General features: G+C 44.4%; 2 protein-coding genes across 4 annotated transcripts in view; both read left to right on the forward strand.

The window, feature by feature from the left end:
• DRP2 (dystrophin related protein 2) overlaps window positions 1–13,898 on the forward strand; it is a 46,912-nt gene extending 33,014 nt beyond the window's left edge. For 2 of the 3 annotated variants that reach the window (XM_012767409.3, XM_020285016.2), the window contains 9 exons: window positions 39–205; window positions 2,598–2,709; window positions 3,986–4,122; window positions 4,422–4,487; window positions 4,756–4,821; window positions 5,690–5,833; window positions 7,800–8,037; window positions 9,215–9,335; window positions 9,648–13,898. In XM_012767409.3, coding sequence (XP_012622863.2) covers window positions 39–205; window positions 2,598–2,709; window positions 3,986–4,122; window positions 4,422–4,487; window positions 4,756–4,821; window positions 5,690–5,833; window positions 7,800–8,037; window positions 9,215–9,335; window positions 9,648–9,772 — 1,176 coding nt within the window. In that variant the 3' untranslated portion in view covers window positions 9,773–13,898. The remainder of the gene's footprint in view (window positions 1–38; window positions 206–2,597; window positions 2,710–3,985; window positions 4,123–4,421; window positions 4,488–4,755; window positions 4,822–5,689; window positions 5,834–7,799; window positions 8,038–9,214; window positions 9,336–9,647) is intronic. The other variant, XM_020285015.2, reaches the window with a different exon arrangement.
• Window positions 13,899–19,316: 5,418 nt separating this feature from the next.
• LOC142865798 (large ribosomal subunit protein eL42-like) lies at window positions 19,317–19,938 on the forward strand. Its single transcript, XM_075999129.1, has one exon. The coding sequence runs from the start codon at window positions 19,576–19,578 to the stop codon at window positions 19,936–19,938; it is 363 nt and encodes a 120-aa protein (XP_075855244.1). The 5' UTR covers window positions 19,317–19,575.

Consider the following 19,938-nt stretch of genomic DNA (forward strand, 5'->3'; position numbering starts at 1 on the left):
GGCCTCAGTCATTCCCATTGGGCTTCTTGTTTCCTTAGAGCACTGGGAAGCCAGTCATTGAAGCTTCCCAGTTCCTGGAGTGGGTCAACTTGGAGCCCCAGTCCATGGTGTGGCTGGCTGTTCTGCATCGGGTCACCATTGCTGAGCAAGTGAAACATCAGACCAAGTGCTCTATCTGTAGACAGTGCCCCATCAAGGGGTTCAGGTAGGGAAAACAATACCTATTAGGATGATAATAAATATGTCATGTGACATACAAATCAGATATTATAAAACAATGCATTACATACTTATTATATAATTACAGCTAATCTATTGTGCATTATATATTATTCTAATCCTTTCTATTGCAGGATGTTTAACTTTTAAAACAATTGGAAATGATAAAATATTTTGTTTTAGTTATATTATAAAGTATTACAGACCTACAAAAACATCTAGAGGACACTATAAGAACACCCCTGTACCAAATGGTGTGCCAGCAAATGTTTCACAATCTACTCTCTAGATACCCCCTTAATATTTTGAAGAAAAAAAACCCAATAATACAGTATGTCAAATACTCCCTTTCTTTGGCATAAAACAGGTGTCCTCAAACTACAGCCCGTGGGCCAGATGTGGGTGTTTTTCTCATTTGGTTTTTTACTTCAAAATAAGATATGTACAGTGTGCATAGGAATTTGTTCATAGTTTTTTTTTTTAAAACTATAGTCTGGCACTCCAATGGTCTGAGGGACAGTGAACTGGCCCCAGTTTAAAAAGTTTGAGTACCCCTGGCATAAAATAAAAGCAATGTAGAGGAAAAAACCCTACTTTCTAGAAAGAAAAAAAAGAAAACCAGATTTGTAATATTTGCTAATTTCTGTGATGTAAATTCCCACTGTGGCTGATGTCAGGCTACTTACAGTAAGTCTCTGAGCAGAGTTAGGAAAAAATGCTGAGTTGCACATCAGTTATAGTATTTCCACCAAGCAGATACAATAAATGTAAATAACCTCAAGAGGCTGGGCACGATGACTCACTCTGTAATCCCAGCACTTTGGGAGGCCAAGGTAGGAGGATTTCTTGAGCCCAGGAGTTGGAGGTTGCAGTGAGCTGTGATCACACCATTGTACCACTGCACCACTGCACCACTGCACCACTGACCTGGCAACACAGTGAGACCCTGTCTGAAAAATAAATAAATAAATAACCTCAAGAGCACAGATAATAGTAAAGTAATTAGGAAATGATGAGTTTTAAGTATTTCTTACTTTTGTTTTTAATATCATTTATTTGTGACTTTATGTAGTTTAATTTTTAATAATGGGTATATTTGACAACTGACTTAGAAAACCCCCAAAATTTTAACAGCTCTCATGAGCTGGTATGAGCTGGCCTCAGGATACCATAGTATATATCCTTGACCGAGCTTAAGGAATAAAACATTATCGCAATACATTTGAGGTTCCCCTGGTTACATTCCCCTCTGTCCCCCACAAAGGTAACCACTATCCTAGATTTGTCTCTAATAATACAATGCTCAACTTTTTAACTTTTTAAAGCACTGACACATAGCTCTTCCTTACAACCACTGTGCTTTTTATAGAATGAGCAAATCAGGTACAGAGGTGGAATGTGATTTGCCCAAGTTCACACAGCTAATTAATGGTAGATCCAGGACTAGATATGGCTCATCTGACTTCTCTAAGTCCAGGCATTTCACTAGTCTATGCTGCTAGGTCTAGCAGTTCAGCCAGGCTTTGGAAATAGATCTGAAGAGCTATTCTATTATCTGTAGTAATAGAACTATTATAAATAACCTTTGGGGCCGGGCGCGGTGGCTCACGCCTGTAATCCTAGCTCTTGGGAGGCCGAGGCGGGCGGATTGCTCAAGGTCAGGAGTTCAAAACCAGCCTGAGCAAGAGCGAGACCCCGTCTCTACTATAAAAATAGGAAGAAATTAATTGGCCAACTAATATATATATATAAAAATTAGCTGGGCATGGTGGCGCGTGCCTGTAGTCCCAGCTACATGGGAGGCTGAGACAGAAGGATCGCTTGAGCCCAGGAGATTGAGGTTGCTGTGAGCTAGGCTGACGCCACGGCACTCACTCTAGCCTAGGCAACAAAGCGAGACTCTGTCTCAAAAAAAAAAAAAAATAAAAAAAAAAAAATAACCTTTGGAAATAACTTTTAGCCAACTTACCCAAGGCTGGTAGAATAAACTGCCTTTATATTAAAAGTGTAACTTTTCCAAGGTAGGTGGTGGTACATGGGAGCCTAGACTGTTTTGGGCCATCCTTTTTTAGAAAACTATTTGATATAATGAGATCTTCTGCTCTCTCAACCGCTTTAAACAAAGATGGTGAGACAATGCTATTTCCCACGCTTCCTGGGAATGTGGGCCTGTGATATCGTGGAGATTTATGGTCTGTAGAATAAGGCTATTTATCTATTGAGGACTCAGCCACTGCTATGTATAGGATGTTGAGCATGTTATAGCCCCAGGCCTCACTCCCTTCTAATGTGTGTGTATATTTTGATGTCAGGGGAACAGATGGGAGGTCACGGTGGCACATTGAATTCCCTTTCCTACCATGTCTCTTCTTTCCAAGGTACCGGAGTCTAAAACAATTTAACGTCGACATCTGCCAGACCTGCTTCTTGACAGGCAGAGCTAGCAAAGGCAACAAGCTGCACTACCCCATCATGGAGTATTACACACCGGTATGGAACCTCTGGGCTGGGTGGGAGGGGAGGGGTAGGCAGCTCTCAGGTACTAGGTCTTGATCCACTTTGCCCAGCTTTGGCTCATTGTATTCAGCTCTCCTATGGGGAGCATTCTCCAAACAGCCCTGATGATTCACTCGGTTAAGGGATTCTGGCCACTCTATTCTTCCAGCAGAGCTTCTCCCTCACTACCACCAGGGGCCAGGCTGCAGCTGGTCTAGGACACTCTCAGCCATTTAAAAGGCACTCAATATTTTACTACAGAGAAAAGTCTCAGGAAAAAAACCAGAGGGAGCAAGGCAGTTCCAGGTGACTCACCTTCTATTGCTCAGTTGAGTTTTTCTTGACTAGCTTCCTGTATTGCTCCTGTATCACTTGGTCTTTCCCTGCTACTTTGTCAATGTTTTCACTCCTTCTAGTCAATATCAAAGTTGGTGCTCAAATTGATTACTCAGTCCCTTGGGGGGAAAAAAAGGGTATGTTCTTAAATGGGCCCAAAACCTCCTCTTGGTTTTCCCTGGCAGCCATGCCCTTCATAGCCACCTGAGCCCGAGTTGATCAGCATCCCTAAACTCCAGCCACAGATTTGCTCCTGTGCTGTGTTCAAGACCCACAGCTCCATGCCTAGCTTCTCTACATGACTCTGCTCCCTATACGTCTCTATCCCTTTCTGTCCCCACAGGTTCTCCCAAAGCCCCAAGCATATCCCCAGTTTCCCCCTTCGCTCTCTCCCACATCCTGCCTCACATCGTTCAGCCTGTTTCCCCACAGTCCATTTTTGTAAGCTGTCATCTCTTCAAATTCTTTTGACATAGAAATGTGCGACCTGGTGGGAGCAGGGACCATGCCCTTTACTTTTCATTTATTATCATCTTAAGGAAAACATTATAAAAGTCATACATGGAAAACTGGCTGGAGATGGTAGACTCCAATTTATCCTCTGTATCCTTAGAATTTATAGAAAAGCTATTTTAAAAATTAACACATGTATGCTCATTATAAAAGATTTGAATTGTATAGAGGTGTTTAAAGTATAAAAGGAAAGTCCTCCTCTCTCCTCACCCTGGTCCCCACCCCTCCAGTTAACTTCTCTGAGGCAACCAGTGTTCACAGTTTGGCACTTATCCCTCCAGATCTTTATCCAGGAGCAGGTGTGGTAGGCATGAGCAAGAGTGGATTAGCTGTCATGCTGTCTGCTCTATGGGAGCAGCCACACCTGCGTCTGGAAACCATTAGGGTGAGTCCTCTGTGCCCTGTCTCCTCTCCCAACCAGACCACATCCAGTGAGAACATGAGGGACTTTGCTACAACTTTAAAGAACAAATTCCGCTCAAAGCATTATTTCAGCAAACACCCTCAGCGAGGTTATCTGCCGGTGCAATCAGTGCTGGAGGCTGACTACAGCGAGACGTGAGTACCAGTGGCTGAGCAGGGGCTATGGGCAGCCTCCCTGAACCTGAGTGTGTGCTGTGAAGGGGCTGAGTCCCAGGTGGGCTAGGGAAGTGTTCAAGGGTAAATCCTACTAGTGACAGGGCAGTTGAGCTTGGGCCTGACCTGGACTCTGGCTTGAGAAATCGACTAGAATCCAGCCTCTGTATCCTGTTTCTATCAGTTCCTCCTCCATAATGTGGGGGGCAGGGAAGAGGGCAGAAACAGGCTGCCTAGCTGCCCAGTCTTTGGTCTTCTGAGTCTTTGCTGCTTTCTTCTAGGCCGGCTTCTTCCCCGATGTTGCCACATGCTGACACACACTCCCGCATTGAGCATTTTGCCAGCAGGTACCACCAGGTTTGAGGGAGGTGGAGGTGGGGTGGGGTAGAATTTGTAGGAAGTTCAAGGGGAAGGGGTTTTGAGATGGGGCAAAGAGAACGGAGTCAGGGCCAGGGGATGTGCATAGTAGAGTATGCAGCAGCCAGCGAGGTCCAACACTTAGAGGCAGTTGAGGCAGCTCCCAAAGCCAATGGTCCTGTTGGGGGATTAGAGTCCTTGAGATAAAAGCAGACCCCATATCCTGTTTTCTATCCTGTTTCTGCTCTTTCTTCCCAGGCTTGCTGAGATGGAAAGTCAAAATTGCTCCTTCTTTAATGACAGCCTGTCCCCAGATGACAGCATGTAAGTTCCCACAGCTGCTTATTTTCCAGAAATAGCTTTCCTTGGGATCCTTCTGCCACCATTTAGGAAGGGTATATCCTCTAGGATATGGGAAGCATGGTGGCTAGGGTCCTTGGCTCCCTAAGGAAGGAAGGCTGCTTTCTGGACACAGTATTTAGTAAGAGAAGCAGTCTTCCCTCTATCAACTTAGCTAGGGAGTGAATGGTGTACTAATCTCCCTGCTACCTGCCCAGGTCTCTGTTGCAATGTCCCATCCTTTTATGCTCAACTTTAAGGAAAGAAGAATATGCCCTCATCTAAAGTTGCAGAAGGGACCATTATCTTGTGCTTAAGATGCCTAAGCCCCATCTAGTGCCACACCAACCCCAGTAGACAACAGGGACTTGACTAAAATATAGCCAAAGGGACTCCCTGGTGCTGTAGCCCAGAGAAGAGCTCCTGCATCTTTGGGGATGTCTCCTCCTTGCTCAGAGGGCCTAGGAACTGCTGGCTACATGGATTAATGTGGCCCAAACTGGGACTCAGATCCCTCTGGGGGAGGAGGAAACAAAAAAGAGCAGAGTGGGGGAACAGCACAGAAAGGGAAGTCATTTGCTCATTGTTTCCCAGAGAGCTATAAGTAGAACCCAGAAGCCCTAGCATCTTAAAAACACTCTCTCCTTATACTCCCAACCACAGTGTCTGATACCTTTGAACACTGTCATCCCTCTCAAGCCTAAATATATGGCCTTTCCTCTCAATGTGACTTAGAAGTGAATCCTCCAGCATGTATCTCCTGGAGCCTGGGCTTGGAGCTGAGAACTCATGCCCTGATCTGTTTCTCTTTTCAACACTGGGCACCTCCTTTCCTCTCCCCACACCCATGCAGAGATGAGGACCAGTACCTGCTGCGGCACTCCAGCCCCATCACAGATCGGGAGCCAGCCTTTGGGCAGCAGGCTCCAAACAGTATGGCCACAGAAAGCAAGGGAGACCTAGAGAAGATCCTGGCTCACTTGGAAGATGAGAACCGGTACGTGTGACGATGTCACAAATCTGTGTGTGTGCTTAAGGCAGGCAGCTTGAATTTCAGTCCTTACATTTCTGCATCCTAGCTGTGTAACTTATATTCTGTGATCCTCTATTTCCTTATCTTTAAAATGGGGATGTGATGATAATTGAACCTACCTCCTAGGGTCACTTGGGAAGACTAACTGAGATCAGACATATAATGTGTTAGTTCAGTGCCTGGCTTACAGTAACGGCTCAGTAAATGCTAGCTATTATAACGATTACTTGAATTCTTTAAATTAAACCCAAATTTTTCCAAGAACACATTAGATGTAAGCAGAGAGAATACAAATACAAAGAAAATAGAAGAGAGTATGATATGTCCCTGCTCTCAGAGAACTTTGAGTGTTGGAAGTGGAAAGAGATACTTAACACCTAATAAAAGTATTCCAGAGGACCATGACACTACATAGGGCACTTGAGGACTGAAAGAGGGAAAGTGAAGAAGACTATAGGGATGGCATGAATCTCCATAAAATAGGCATGGTAGCAGGGACCCAAGAAGAGTCTAAGTCACTTTGAGGACATGAAGTAGAATCTATTACTGTGTATACGAGTCACTTGGAAAGCTCAGTAAAATACAAATTCTGATTCAAAGGTCTGGGTGGGAACTGAGTTTCTGTGTTTCTAACCAACTCCCAGGGATGCCCATGCCTTTGGTCCATAGACCACACTTGGAGTAACAAGTCTTTAGAACACTGCTACTCAAAAGTGTGGAGTGCTGACCAGAGCCAGCCTGTGACCAGTTTGTAACCAGTCCAGGACAAGATAGATAAAGATATAAATTAAGGCCAGGCATGGTGGCTCACGCCTGTAATCCTAGCACTCTGGGAGGCCAAGGCGGGTAGATCGCTCAAGGTCAGGAGTTCGAAACCAGCCTGAGTAAGAGCGAGACCCGTCTGTACTAAAAATAGAAAGAAATTAATTTGCCAGCTAAAAATATATAGAAAAAATTAGCTGGGCATGGTGGCACATGCCTGTAGTCCTAGCTACCTGGGAAGCTGAGGCAGAAGGATCGCTTGAGCCCAGGAGTTTGAGGTTGCTGTGAGCTAGGCTGACACCATGGCATTCTAGCCCAGACAACAGAGTGAGACTCTGTCTCAAAAAAGAAAAAAAGATATAAATTAAGCTTTTAGAAACGTTTACGGCAGCTTGACAGTACCATGACATTCAAGCACAGAATTAGTGGCCTCATCTCATTGAAAAGGGTAGAGACCAGTTTGAGTGTTGTTGACCTTGTATGTCAAGTAGCACATAATGTGAGCTGTGTACAGCTCATGTGCATTGGGACCACATATTGGTCCACAATGGAGTGAAGAAAGCCCTGGGCTTTCACTACGAATAGTTTGAGAAACACTGCCTTAGAGCAGCAGTGGGCAGGCCCTGGGAAACATCAGGCAACCCTGTTCTGTTGCAAAACAAAGTGATGTCCCCGAAAGTAGGCCATCTCTTTGGAATCTATTTCCTTGATGAGCCAGGATGGGTGTTTAAAGTGGGCCAAAAAGGAGAATCATAGAGAGAAGAGACAAGACAGGTGGTCTTTGTTTATGTTATGTCTTTCCCTGGAATCTAAAACTCCAAAATTGGACAAGGTGAGTCAGTGGCCCTAATGCCTCACTTATTTGCAGACTGTGTTTCTGCCTGATTTTAAGGTCAGAATTAATCCCCGCAGCAGCACATCAAAGCCCTGAGACATTTCTTATGTGAAATGTCAGCTCTCTCTGCTCTGAGGTCTCAGGATAGCAGAGTAAATGACATATGTGCTGGAGAGGAAATGGATGTGGCCACTCGTGCAAGAGCACGGCTCAAGGTGGAGTGTGGTGGGAGAGCACAGGGATTGCTCACACCTAGACCCAAGAGGACATCTGGGACCTGCACAGTCAGTACCCCATTAGGGTCATAGGTCTTGGTTTCTCTGTCCTTGGCAGGATTCTCCAGGGAGAGCTGAGGCGCCTGAAGTGGCAGCATGAGGAGGCTGCCGAGGCACCTACCCTGGCTGAGGGCTCCACTGAGGCAGCACCGGACCACCGCAATGAAGAGCTTCTGGCCGAGGCCCGGATCCTTCGGCAGCACAAGACCCGCCTGGAGACGCGCATGCAGATTCTCGAAGACCACAACAAGCAGCTAGAGTCGCAGCTGCAGCGCTTGAGGGAGCTGCTCTTGCAGGTGAGGCTGGAGACAGGGAAAGAACCAGGGTGGCCACTGAGCACAGGGGAAGGCTGGGAAGCTGGGGAGTTCAGCAAAGAGGAGGCATGAAAGAGCTCCTTGGCAGTGACTCTCAGGTGACTTCCTGAAGAGAACTGGGCCTGCAGTTGGAGCAGGTGGGGGAAGGAAGGAAGGGGCTGGTACGGTCACATCCCTGACCAATTACCTTCCACGCCACCCTTGTGTGTCACTCCTAAGCCACTGAGGGGCCCGGGGCAGAGGGAAGACTTCTGAGGACTCACTTCCTCACAACCCATTGGAATCCAGTACTGGAAGAACAAACTTGAAAAATTATCCAAAATGTTCATTTTGCTAGTATGATATTTACTAGAAAGAAGCAGGTTTAGACATGTTTGGCAAAAGAAAGATTTTTGCTATAAAGAGGTCTCTTGTTACTTTTTGTCCCTTTTGTCTCTGAGAGGTCGTGTGTATGCTGTAGTGTAGCTCTGGAGTCAGACGACTCTGGGTTTGAATGTGGCTCTGCCAATTAGTTGCTGCAGGGTATTAAGATTGTTGTTACTTAACTTCTCTCTAACCCAGTGTCCTCCTCTGTAAAACAGGAATAATAATAGTACCAAACTTCATAGAATTGTGGGGAACATAAATTGAGATAATGCATTTACAGAATTTAGCACAATGCCAGGAATATAGTACACACTTCATAAATGTTACCTGTTATTGTCATTATATATAACAGGCAATACCACCACACCCCACATCTTCCCCAGATCCTCCAAGGGATAGCCTCTAAATGGATAATTGGAGGTTTCGAACATATACTATTATGTCATTAACCAAGAATCAGGTGTGTAACTCTGCATTTCTAGAGAGAATTGGGTTTTAAATAGTTTAGTCATAGCTGAAATGACAGCAAGAGACCTTTAGGTATGATGCCATCCTTATAAAAACTGTGAGCCTTTGACACATGTTGTAGAAGGAAGAAGTTAATCAGTAATTGGATATTCAAAGAAGTTTTCTAAAAGGGGAAGCCACTGTTTGGACCATTACCAAAAGCTTCTTAAAGCCCAGGGGCAAAGGGATATGCATGAGGTCTCTAAGGTCCCTTCTAAGCTCAGGAATCTGTCAAGGTAAGGTCAGGAAGGGAAAGCCACTTAAGTCATGCGTTATCTCTTGCTAGCCACCCTCTGAATCAGATGGCAATGGCTCTGCAGGATCGTCCCTAGCTTCCTCTCCGCAGCAGTCAGAAGGCAGTCACCCCCGGGAGAAGGGACAGACTACACCGGACACAGAGGCTGCAGGTGCGTTCCCTTGGCCCCTTTAAGCTCCTTCTTCCATGGCTTTTTCCTGCCCAAGGTTTTGCTAGGGCTGAGATGGGTTTCCCCTCATGGCTTTGAGCTTAAGGTCAGGGTTGATTGGTTTGTTGATTGATTCATTCACATGCTTATTCTACAAATGTATATGTCAGGCACCTCCTATGTACTAGGCATTGTGCTGAGAAGGCACAAACGCTGCTGGTGAGTCCGCCCTTCAGCTGACAGCATCTTACCTGGCCCCTAGGCCTCATAAAGGAGTCTCTAGTTCTCTTCCCCAATCTCTCTTTTCCAACTCAGATGACGTGGGATCAAAGAGCCAGGATGTCAGCCTGTGCTTGGAGGACATCATGGAGAAGCTCCGCCATGCCTTCCCCAGTGTGCGAAGCTCTGATGTGACTGCCAACACCCTGCTGGCCTCTTGATGGAGCTAGATCCCCATTCTGCGATCCATAATTCTCTCCTGGTTCTGGTCAAAGCCTTTCCTCAGCCTTCACCCAAACTTTCCAGTCCCTACTGGCCCCTCATTCCTCAAGCAGAGTTATTTGGGCTCCAGGTAGCAGCAGGGATCTGGTGGTATGTGAGGGGTGTCTGTTTGGGAGGGGGGTGGTGGGGCAAGGGGAGGCATGATTCCTCTGACTCTAAAATGTTCCCTTTAATCCTCAAGTTTGAGACCAGTCCTTTAAGTACCCTTCTTTTGCAACCCAGGCAAATGGCACTTGGCCATTCAGATGGGGAGCAGAGAAGCTCCCTTGCAGAGCTAAGTGGTACCCATTGGCCCCTTCCCCTTCTTCATGGAATTATGGAGAGGGAGACACCTAATGGCCCCAGGATTCCAGCATTATGAATCCTTAGGTATTAGCCCTACTCTCTGGTCCAACTCAGGGAGGAAAAAGTGTATCCCTAAGACACCCCCCTCCAAAGTCCCCCTGAAAAAGTCTGGGCAGTGTGTATCCTATTACTTCAGCTCCAGGGAGATCTCTAGTCATCCTGATGCTACCTGGATGTTGTTTCTTCCTTGAAAATCTTCAGTTCCTTCTGCCTCAGTACCTGGCAGACCTTCCTCAATGGGGGAACAGTTCATTCTGGTTCCTGCTTCCACCTTACATTTGGAAACATTAAAGAAATACTTATATGGGTTTAATTTTTGTCCCCACCCCCAACCTCTTATTTCCTGAAGGCCTCAACATCCTGAGAGACCTGCTGAGTTGCTCTGGAAACCCAGCTTGAAGCCACCCTTTGTTCCTGTGAGTCTGTCCTTACAGACCCAGGAACGGAGTAGCAGCTTGCTCAGCCAGGGGTTCTCGCTCTCCTTAGGTGAGGAAGAGGAAGAGACCCTCTAGCCTGAAGAAGTATGACTCTCTATCACTTTTCCAAACTGTGACCCTTCTATCTCTCAGGCTGAATCAGGTGAGGTGGCTGATTACCCCCAGATAATCATAAGTCATTTGCAACAGGCCACCCTAAGTGGTGGCCCCTCCCTAGGAGCCAGTGACCATGAATCAGGGAGCTGGCCACTTTCCACCCAGACAACCGGAAAGCCTTCCTGTGCATAAAGCTGTTCTTTGTAACTCTGGAAGGTGAACCCAATCCTCAAACTGAGCTAACTCTTCCGAGGCAACATATACCATGATCCCTTTATCCAAAAACTATTCAGAATAGATAGTGAAGGGTGGGAGAGTGGGCTTCAGAACTTTGAACAGATTCAGAGCCCACTTAGGCAGCTCTCTACCAAGAGGAGCTTTATAACCTAGAGCCCTGCAGTCAACTTAATTTGCCTAAGTTTATATACATACATATCTATTCTACGTATCTACTGTATATCAGTGCTCTCCTGGCCTCACTCACACATTAAATTCTAATACCTCTTGAAGTACTAATGTTCTGCCTTGCTCTTTGTTAGCCCCAGCCTCTGTTTGGAAAGATATATGCATCCTGGCTGCTCCCTTAGGATCTCTCTCTCCATTGATCCTTGGGGTGGGCTATCCTCAAGACCAAAGCAACAGAAGCATGTGGCTCCAGAGGAATCTAACAGGAAGAGTCGCTCTGTCTCTTCACACATTCAAAATTTTGTTCCCTGAGACCTGGACCTTGGATTAACTTTTCTGGGCTCCCCTAAACAATGGTTCAGGTCCCAAAATAGAGCAAATCCAAGCTCTACTCAACTCATGCAGAAAAGAAAGAACAAGTAGGCTTTTATTAGCTTTTGCCGGGCTACAACACAGAGTACATTCTCTGGCCCCTTCCAGTTCCTAAGGTCTGACTCAGGGCCTTAATGAAGGCAGCGGTTGCCACCAAGATCAGGAGGGAGTGAGACGGTTGGGGTGTTGTGTTATAATCAACCAGTGGGCCAGTGGGTAGAACTGCTGGGAACCTAGATTGACCTGCTACTTGGGAGGCAGGGCAGCAGCTTGGGTCCAGAAGTGTGGGGTTGCCTCCTCCCCCCACTCTAAGCCACAGGTCCAGGGTGTCAGACTTCATATCACAACATCTACCTTAGTGTTCATGAGATCTCTGTGGGAGAACTGGGTATCTGGATAGATGGTGAGCAAGTAGTAAGCAGGTATTGGTCTGAATAACCTGGGCATCAGTTAGAATGGGGGCATATTTGTAGGGGCCTAAGTTTGGGGCAGGAATGTGGGACAGAGGGCTCAGGGACCTTGAGGCATAAGCCTACGTGAGCAGATATTATGGAGCAATCTTTTACCAGAAAAGTCCTGGAAAGTCCTTTCTGTTACCCCTACCCCACCCAAGAGCTCTTGGGCTGCTGAGGGCCTATGGCAACTGCAGTGGGCCAGGCATGGTAGAAAAGATGTAGATCTTGTTATGTAGGATTCATGTTGTAGGTGGACTGAAGCTGCAGGTCAAGAATCGAATTCTCAGTAAGGGGGTCACTGACACTTTGTGGTTCTGTGTTTACCTTAATGCCTGAGGCGAGTATATCACTCAGGGACAGTCACTGCAGCATGTATGGGCAGTGTGCCCACAGTGAGGTAAATGGATCCTTGGGCACTGTGAATCCAAATTGGGGTTGGATTTACTGAATTGTGTTGTATAATTGTTGGCATCTGTTGTGTATCATGTCACCTAAAGGTACTGTGTGTGGCGCTGTGTAGTTTTGGCCCTGCACTGGAAGCGTGGTGAAGGGAGTTGCCGGGTTGGTAGCCTAAGGAAAACCTTCTGACTTGTAGGATTAGCATCCATGATAAGGAACGTGAGTGCTTGCTGGGGTTGTTGTCAACTAGTATCAGAGAACAGTTAGGACTGATAGGCGATTTATTCTTATCAGAATTTGATAAAGGCCAAAAATCCCTTACGAGGATACCTCTGCTTCCACCTAGAGCAGAGTGGATTTACGTTGATTGGGGGTGGTTAGGGAAGGCTGGCTGGCTGAAGCACATCAGGCTGTGATATGGTTCCCTAGGGAGAGTCCCACGCAGGAGGTCATGTGCCCTTCCTTCCAGATTGGAAAGGCTAGAATCAAGGCTCTCAAGTGCCCATTTTCTTCAAGGCCCAAAGTTGGAAAATACTTCCCTACAGAGGAGCCTGTTCGAGTTTGTGGTGCTCCAGGAACCGGGCTGACAAGCCACAGTAATGATAAACCCTGAGGCCAGGCAGAGGCCAATTCTAGGAGATGTTTTCCCTCCAGATTCATTTTAAGGAATGCCCATGCTACCAGGGATGTGTCTGGGGTCTGGGCTCCATATCCAGCATCAGGCTAGAACATTCTTTGAATTCATGTTCTCAATGGCAGAGGTATGGCCTCTGGGACTATTTCAGGCCAAGAATCCCATCCAGTTTCTCTTGATGTAAGTGACATATAACCAAGAAAACAGCTGCCTTAACACAAACAGTTAGTTCTGGGAGAGAAACTGGGGGCTGTGTCCTAGGTCTATGGAGACATAGCTCCTCAGCTAGGCAGCTCCCGTGGGAACAAAGGAATACTTCAGCTACTTCTCACTCTTTTAACACCCATGGCTGTGGGAGAGGGAAAGGCTCAAGGCCAAGGCTCAGCTCCCAGCCTCCATCTCCTCCCACAGCTGCTGTATTTGAGAGGCGACCAGCTGAATGTCCTTGCTATCCCCTGGGCAGTATCAAACCCAGACTGAAGTCTGTTATGCTGCTTGCTGGCTGCAAGAACTGGTCACAAGGATGAGAATTGGGGAAGGGATTCAGGGGAAGTAACAGAGTGGCAGCCAAGTCTAGAAAAGTTTGGGATGAAGGGGCGGGGTTGGGAACAATTTGGTTAACTTTGATTGCCACTCACTGTGGTGCTTTTCACCTTTCCCTTGAATTCTGCTTTGAAAAGAATAAATTTGTATTTGTTTACTTTGGTTCGTCTGGTTATACTCTCTGACTCTGATATTCCATATCTTTCTCTCATTTGGGAAGTGGAAAGAGAGGGTGGACCAAGAAGCCACAGAAGCACTCTAAAACATAAGGCCACCAGATGAGTCCAACAGCTATGGGACAAAAAAACATTGGTCCCATCTGCTACTGTTACCTGGATTGGTCGCCTCTCAAGCCTCCCACCCTTCCCCAAATTAGCTAGTTATCACCTTATGGGATGAGCTCTATATAGCAGTGGTTTCTATATTGCAGCTCTATATATCACCTCATGGGATGAGCTCTATATAGCAGTGGTTTCTAAATTCTATCCTCATCAATCTGAGTAATTTTTCACCAGCCTGAAGCAATATAAGAAAAATCAGGACAGTGCAGTGAGTTCCTATAAGGTTACATTTATTCAATTTAAAGATCTGTCTTTTATTCTGAGATTATGGCTATATATATTTTTGGTGTTAAAACGTCCCTGTGAATTGATGGTGATAGTTCTTTTTAAATGCCATCTTCTGGCAAAATAAAATCCTGTGAGTCCCTCTTCCCCACCACCATTTTTTCTTTTCTCATCAAACTACAGCAGTACTGTGCAGTAGAAATATAATACAAGCCACATATGTAATTTTAAATTTTATTGCAGCCATATTAAGAAAGTAAAACAGGTGAAATTAATTTGAACAATATACTTTATTTAACCCAATATATCCAAAATATTATCCTTTCAATGTGTAATCTGTATAAAATAATTACTAATGAGATATTTTATATTCTTAAAAAAAAATAAGTCCTTGGAATTATTAAGCTGACAGATTCAGCTGGTAACAAAACAAGAAATCTAGATAGATCCAGACAGTTTGTTACTTATAGAGACAGCAAAAGCAACATCAACAATGGTATCAGTGCCCTGTGTTCCTTGTCCAGCAGAATGACACTGAAACAAAAAGGGCCAGATGGCACACAACGCCGAATGATAGGACCCCCTGGTGCGGAGTAGCCAGTGCCACACTGTAGCTAAGCAATTTTATGGCCTGTGGCTGTATCTTCTGGGCTTGGGGGGCAGGTTGAAAGCCCTACATCTTACTGGAACAAGGGAGGCAAATGAAAAACTGCCTCATGGCAGCTTCCCTCCTCATAAGACAGTCTGTATTCCTATGTTCTAGGAGGATCACAGCGCATTCTGCCAAGACCTGGGTCAGCCTACAGTTGAGCCTTACCTATGTGGCCTGTGTGAATAGTACAAGGTCATCTGGATACTGACATAGCAGTTCCCCTACAGAAATCTAGTGTATATTTTATACTTACAGCACATCTCAATTCGGGCTACCCATATGGCAGGTACTCAAAAGCCACACGTGCTTGCCCTTGCCCCTTCCTGTTGTTGTCTTCCCTACCACCCTGCCTCTCAGCAGAGCTCTAGCTGCTCTTAGGCTTCAGTATGGGACAGAGGCTGCATGAGGGCTCTTCTACCTCCTTCACCCCTTGACACCACCTGTGGCACATGTGTCATCTTCACTGGCCTCAGACTCTCCAGCATGTCCTCAGGGTAGTTTCTATCTGTTTCCACCCATGTCCTGCCTTCCTTTATCTGCAAAAGCCTATCTTCTTTCCAAACTTGGCCTCTTTCCCTACCTTCTACCTCTGACACTCAATTCCTTTCCCCCATTCTCTTTCTTTCTCCCTTTTTTTTTTTTTTTTTTTTTTTGTGACAGGGACTGGCTGTGTTGCCTGCGCTGGAATGCAATGACATGATCACAGCTCACTGCAGCCTTGAACTCCTGGGTTCAAGTGATCCTCCCACCTCAGTCTCCCAAATAGCTGGACTACAGGTACGAGCCACCACGCCTGGCTAATTATTATTTTTTTTAACCTTTTTGTAGAGACAGGGTCTTGCTATATTTCCCAGGCTGGTCTCCAACTCCTCGCCTCAAGTGATCCTCCTGCCTCAGCTTCCCAAAGTGGTAGGATTGCAGGCGTGAGCCACTGTACCCGGTCTCTTTCTCCTTATTCTTATCTTTTTTTTAAGTTCTGGGTTTCTGAAAAAAGAATAATCTTTTTTATACCTTCTTGTGGTTTTCAAGCTATCTTCTAACTTCTCTCCTAATCTTGGCTTTATTTTGTTTGCCCTTAATATGCCTATCTCCTTTAGCCCTACTTCTTCCCTGCATTTCCCCCAGCATTCTTGCTATCTCCATCCCTCCTCCACTTTCCTATCCCATACATATTAACCTCTTCTCTGCCTATGGCTTAACTCTGACTTGGAATAGGAGCACTAAATGTAGCACAAAGAACTTGGGAGTACATTTCTTAGAGCAGCACCAACTTTATCAAATGGAACCAGACCTAGGGCTAGCTGGGCTACTTCTAGAAAACTCTCAGCTGCCTGTTGGTGATAAGCATTATCACCCTTGATTTACAGATGAGGAAATAGAGGCTCTACGAAGTGTAGAGATTTGCAACCTTGGTGAGTTTCAACCTTATGTTTGTTCCACTGCAACATGAGAATTCAATCTAAATATTGGAGCTGCCATTTGTATCACTTCCTCTATACGCCCCCTATCTAAGTCCCAATGCTATATGGTTAATATCAGATGATTTCCTTAGTTCATTAGGAGTTATCCTAAGAACTCATTGGAAGGATACCCCAGTACAGACAACATTTTCTGTCATTTTCTAATCAGAATGCTATGGTCTGAATGTGTCCACCCAAAGTTCATATGTTGAAACATATCTGTAAAGTGTTGGTATTAGAGATAGGGCTCTGGGGAGTTGATTAGGTCATGAGGGTGACCTTTTAAAACAGGCCTGAGGGAGCTTGTTTGCCCCTCTGCCGAGTGAGGAGGCAGCAAGAAGGTACCATCTACAAAGCAGACACAGCCCTCACCAAATCTGCTGACACCTTTATCTTGGACTTTCCAGCCTCCAGAACTGTGAGCAATAAATTTCCATTGTTTATATTTTACCCAGTCTATAGTATTTTTTGTTATAGCAGCTGAAATGGACCAAGACATACAGTTTATTGTTTGTCTTCTCGTTTCCTTTTGGATATGAGTGTATTTATCATGGGGGTAGTTTAATAAATTGACAGCAGTCCATTTAAAAGGAACAATTTATTTATTGCTTAAAGATCATAGACCAGAAAATATTAATAAGACAGCTGAAAAGATAAACAAAGCAACCCAGGGTTGTTAAGGAAGTCTTCACAGGCATTACAGGCATCTGGTTTTTCCTAACCTTTTCTGATGAGGGTTAGGATGAGGAAGTTCAGGATAAGAATAACAGCTCAGAATTTCTTCATCTCTGCCCTAATTGTTCCCTTAGCTGATGAATAACAACCAGACCCACTCTTAAAAACATAACAACAGAAGAAACATAAGCAGCAGCAAAAAAATCATCCCTGAGCAGGAAAGCAGCCCTATTGCCTGAACAGAGACAGGACACAACCTAGTATTAACTGCTGCAAGGTAGGCACTTAAATTCACTGTGGCAAGTCCTAGTCCTAGGTAGAAATGAATTTGTTTCTATGTTTTAGGAAATACTTCAGGAAAAAAAAAAACAGAAATGTTTGGAAAAGCTAAAACACATTCAAATCAGCTATATGACTTCTAAGCTAGATTGTCTGTCTTTGGCAAGCATGGCTGAATGATCTGATGATACCATAGCATAGAAGCAATACAAATAATTCTCACTGGGTGCAGTGGCATGTGCCTATAGTCTCAGCTGCTCAGGAGACTGAGGCAGGAGGATTGCTTGAGCCCAAGAGTTCAAAATCAGCTTGGGAAACACAGTGAGACTCTAGCTCTAAAAGAATAATAATAATAATTCTCAAATTAATAAAGAGAAAATCCCACAATTGTGTGGAGTCTTTAAGTCTACTACTTTCTTTATATTGTCCTTTTCTACTCAACTACAAACTTCAAACATATTATAACTAGCAAAAGAATTAGAGAAACAACTACAATTGATTTGACATAAGGCAAATGAAGGGACAGAAATATGCACAATTTCATCCACTCTTCAGTCTGGATAGAGAATCCAACATTTGTGTGCCAGGCTTAAGGCTCTCCTCACTTCTCTAGAAAATATTTCAATTGTTGCTGTAGGGAAACAAGCTGTAAGGAGAGGTAGAAAAACATGAGAAATTCATCTGAAATCTTAAGTTCCATTACTTGATTTAGAATTTACTAACATGAGCCAAAAAGAAATATTGTCATTTGTCATTTATAAGGTTATCTCAGCCTTACAATGTTTCAAAGAACAGTGCCACAGTCAAGAATGCATGCACACTCCCTGTTGACTGATAGCATTAAAAAAAAAAAAAAGAATGCATGCACAATGCTGCAGTGATGATGTCCTTTATTATGCCAAACTTATAAAAGGAAGCTTTAAAATTGAATATGCTTTAAAAATTGAATACATTTGCTGTTAAGAATCTGTGTTTCTATGAAGAATATACAGAGGTCACAGCTCACTGATGAGATCACTGCAGCCATATTCTAAGAGTCACAAGATAAGGCAGTTGGGATAGTCTTTTGTTCCAATGAATACACTGGATCTACCGAGTCTTACCCCTTCTTCTTGCCACGTTATGAGACACTGAGAAACCAGGTCAGAGTCCTAACCAATCAGGAGCTTGATGATGTTCTACTGGTCAGAAGCCCTGAACCTTTTGTGGTATAAGATTTAATTATTATTATTTTTTTAATTTGGAATGGTAAAGTGACCAATAACATTCAGGGATGTATACTGTCTTTAGATCAAAGGTTATTCAAAAATATTATTCAATTTAGTTTACTCCATACCAGTATGGAATTTTAGTCTGAAAGGAATGGAACATTATAAAACAATCCTATGCTGCACATCACCTACCAAACTGCTATAATTGCTATCTGCATTAACCTAGAGGCTCTTCTGACTCAGATACTGAATGACCCCCAGTTACTCATGATTACAACCACTGATGCTCCAGTTCTTTCTCCTTTGTGAGAAAGAACCAAGATGGTGGAAAGAACCTTCCACCATCCCCTAAAGGTAGGTTTTTCCCTAGGTTCAGACTTCTTGCTGAACAATCAACCTGGCTAACTCGTCCAGCCCCACAGCTCGAATGATCATTTCTGTGTTTGGGCCTCCAATCTCCCATTTTCAAAAGCACTTCCAACTAAACTCATCATTGTCTCCACCCTCCATTCCCCCTAAATCTTCTTTCTGTTGTCTTAATTTCAGTTAATGACACACCTTCCCAGTTACTCAGGCTTTGGACTCATCTTTGTTCCCCTTTTTGCCCTATAAATCCAAATAATTGTTAACTTCTGGTTCCTTCTACCACTTGTATCTTCTCCTAGTCTCTCCCCATTCCAACTTCTATATACAGCTGGCAGAAGAATCTTTCTGAGGTACTCCCCAGGTACAAAAAGCTTTGAAAGCTCATTATGACCTACACCAAAAATCTAAACTCTTAAGCCTGGCATCACCACCTCTTAGCCATTGTGCATGCTACTTTCTCAAAGAATGCCCTCCTTTCCCTATCTCCTTATTAAAACTCTCTACATTTTAAGGCCCCAACATCTTCTCCATGAAGCCTTCTCTAATCTCCATAGACAAAATAAGCTCTCATTCCGTTAAGTCCCTATGCCTCTTAGGAATTTCTCCCCAACTGAAAGCAGAGACTATATCATAAGCATTTCATAGCTCCCTGCAGAACCTAGCTTAAAGTAGGTACCCAATAAATCTATGTTGAATAAATGACCTAACATAAAGGGCTCTGAGTAAATAAAGTTTACAGCTACATTTCTGTGTTGAAAATAGCACTCCTTGAGCTCAAGTGGCAGGAGGCAAGGGTTGGAAATGTCAAGTTTCCCGATTTCATTGTATAGACAGCTCTACTGTAAAGATGGTCAATGTACCTAAAACCCGAAGAACTTTGTGTAAGAAGTGTGACAAGCATCAATCTCACAAAGTGACCCAGTTTAAGAAGGGCAAGGATTCCCTGTATGCCCAAGGAAAGAAGTGTTATGATTGTAAGCAGAGTGGCTATGGTGGGGAGACAAAGCCAATTTTCTGGAAGAAGGCTAAAACGACAAATAAGATTATGCTAAGACTGGAATGTGTTGAGCCTAACTGCAGATCCAATAGGATGCTGGCCATTAAGAGATGCAAGCATTTTGAACTGGGAAGAGATAAGAAAAGGCCAAGTGATCCAGTTCTAAACTTTGAGTCTCTTTTTGTTCCTCTAATTTTGAGGAGAAAATGTTAA

This window comes from Microcebus murinus, chromosome X, assembly GCF_040939455.1.
Source record: "Microcebus murinus isolate Inina chromosome X, M.murinus_Inina_mat1.0, whole genome shotgun sequence".
Classification (NCBI taxonomy): Eukaryota; Metazoa; Chordata; class Mammalia; order Primates; family Cheirogaleidae; genus Microcebus; species Microcebus murinus.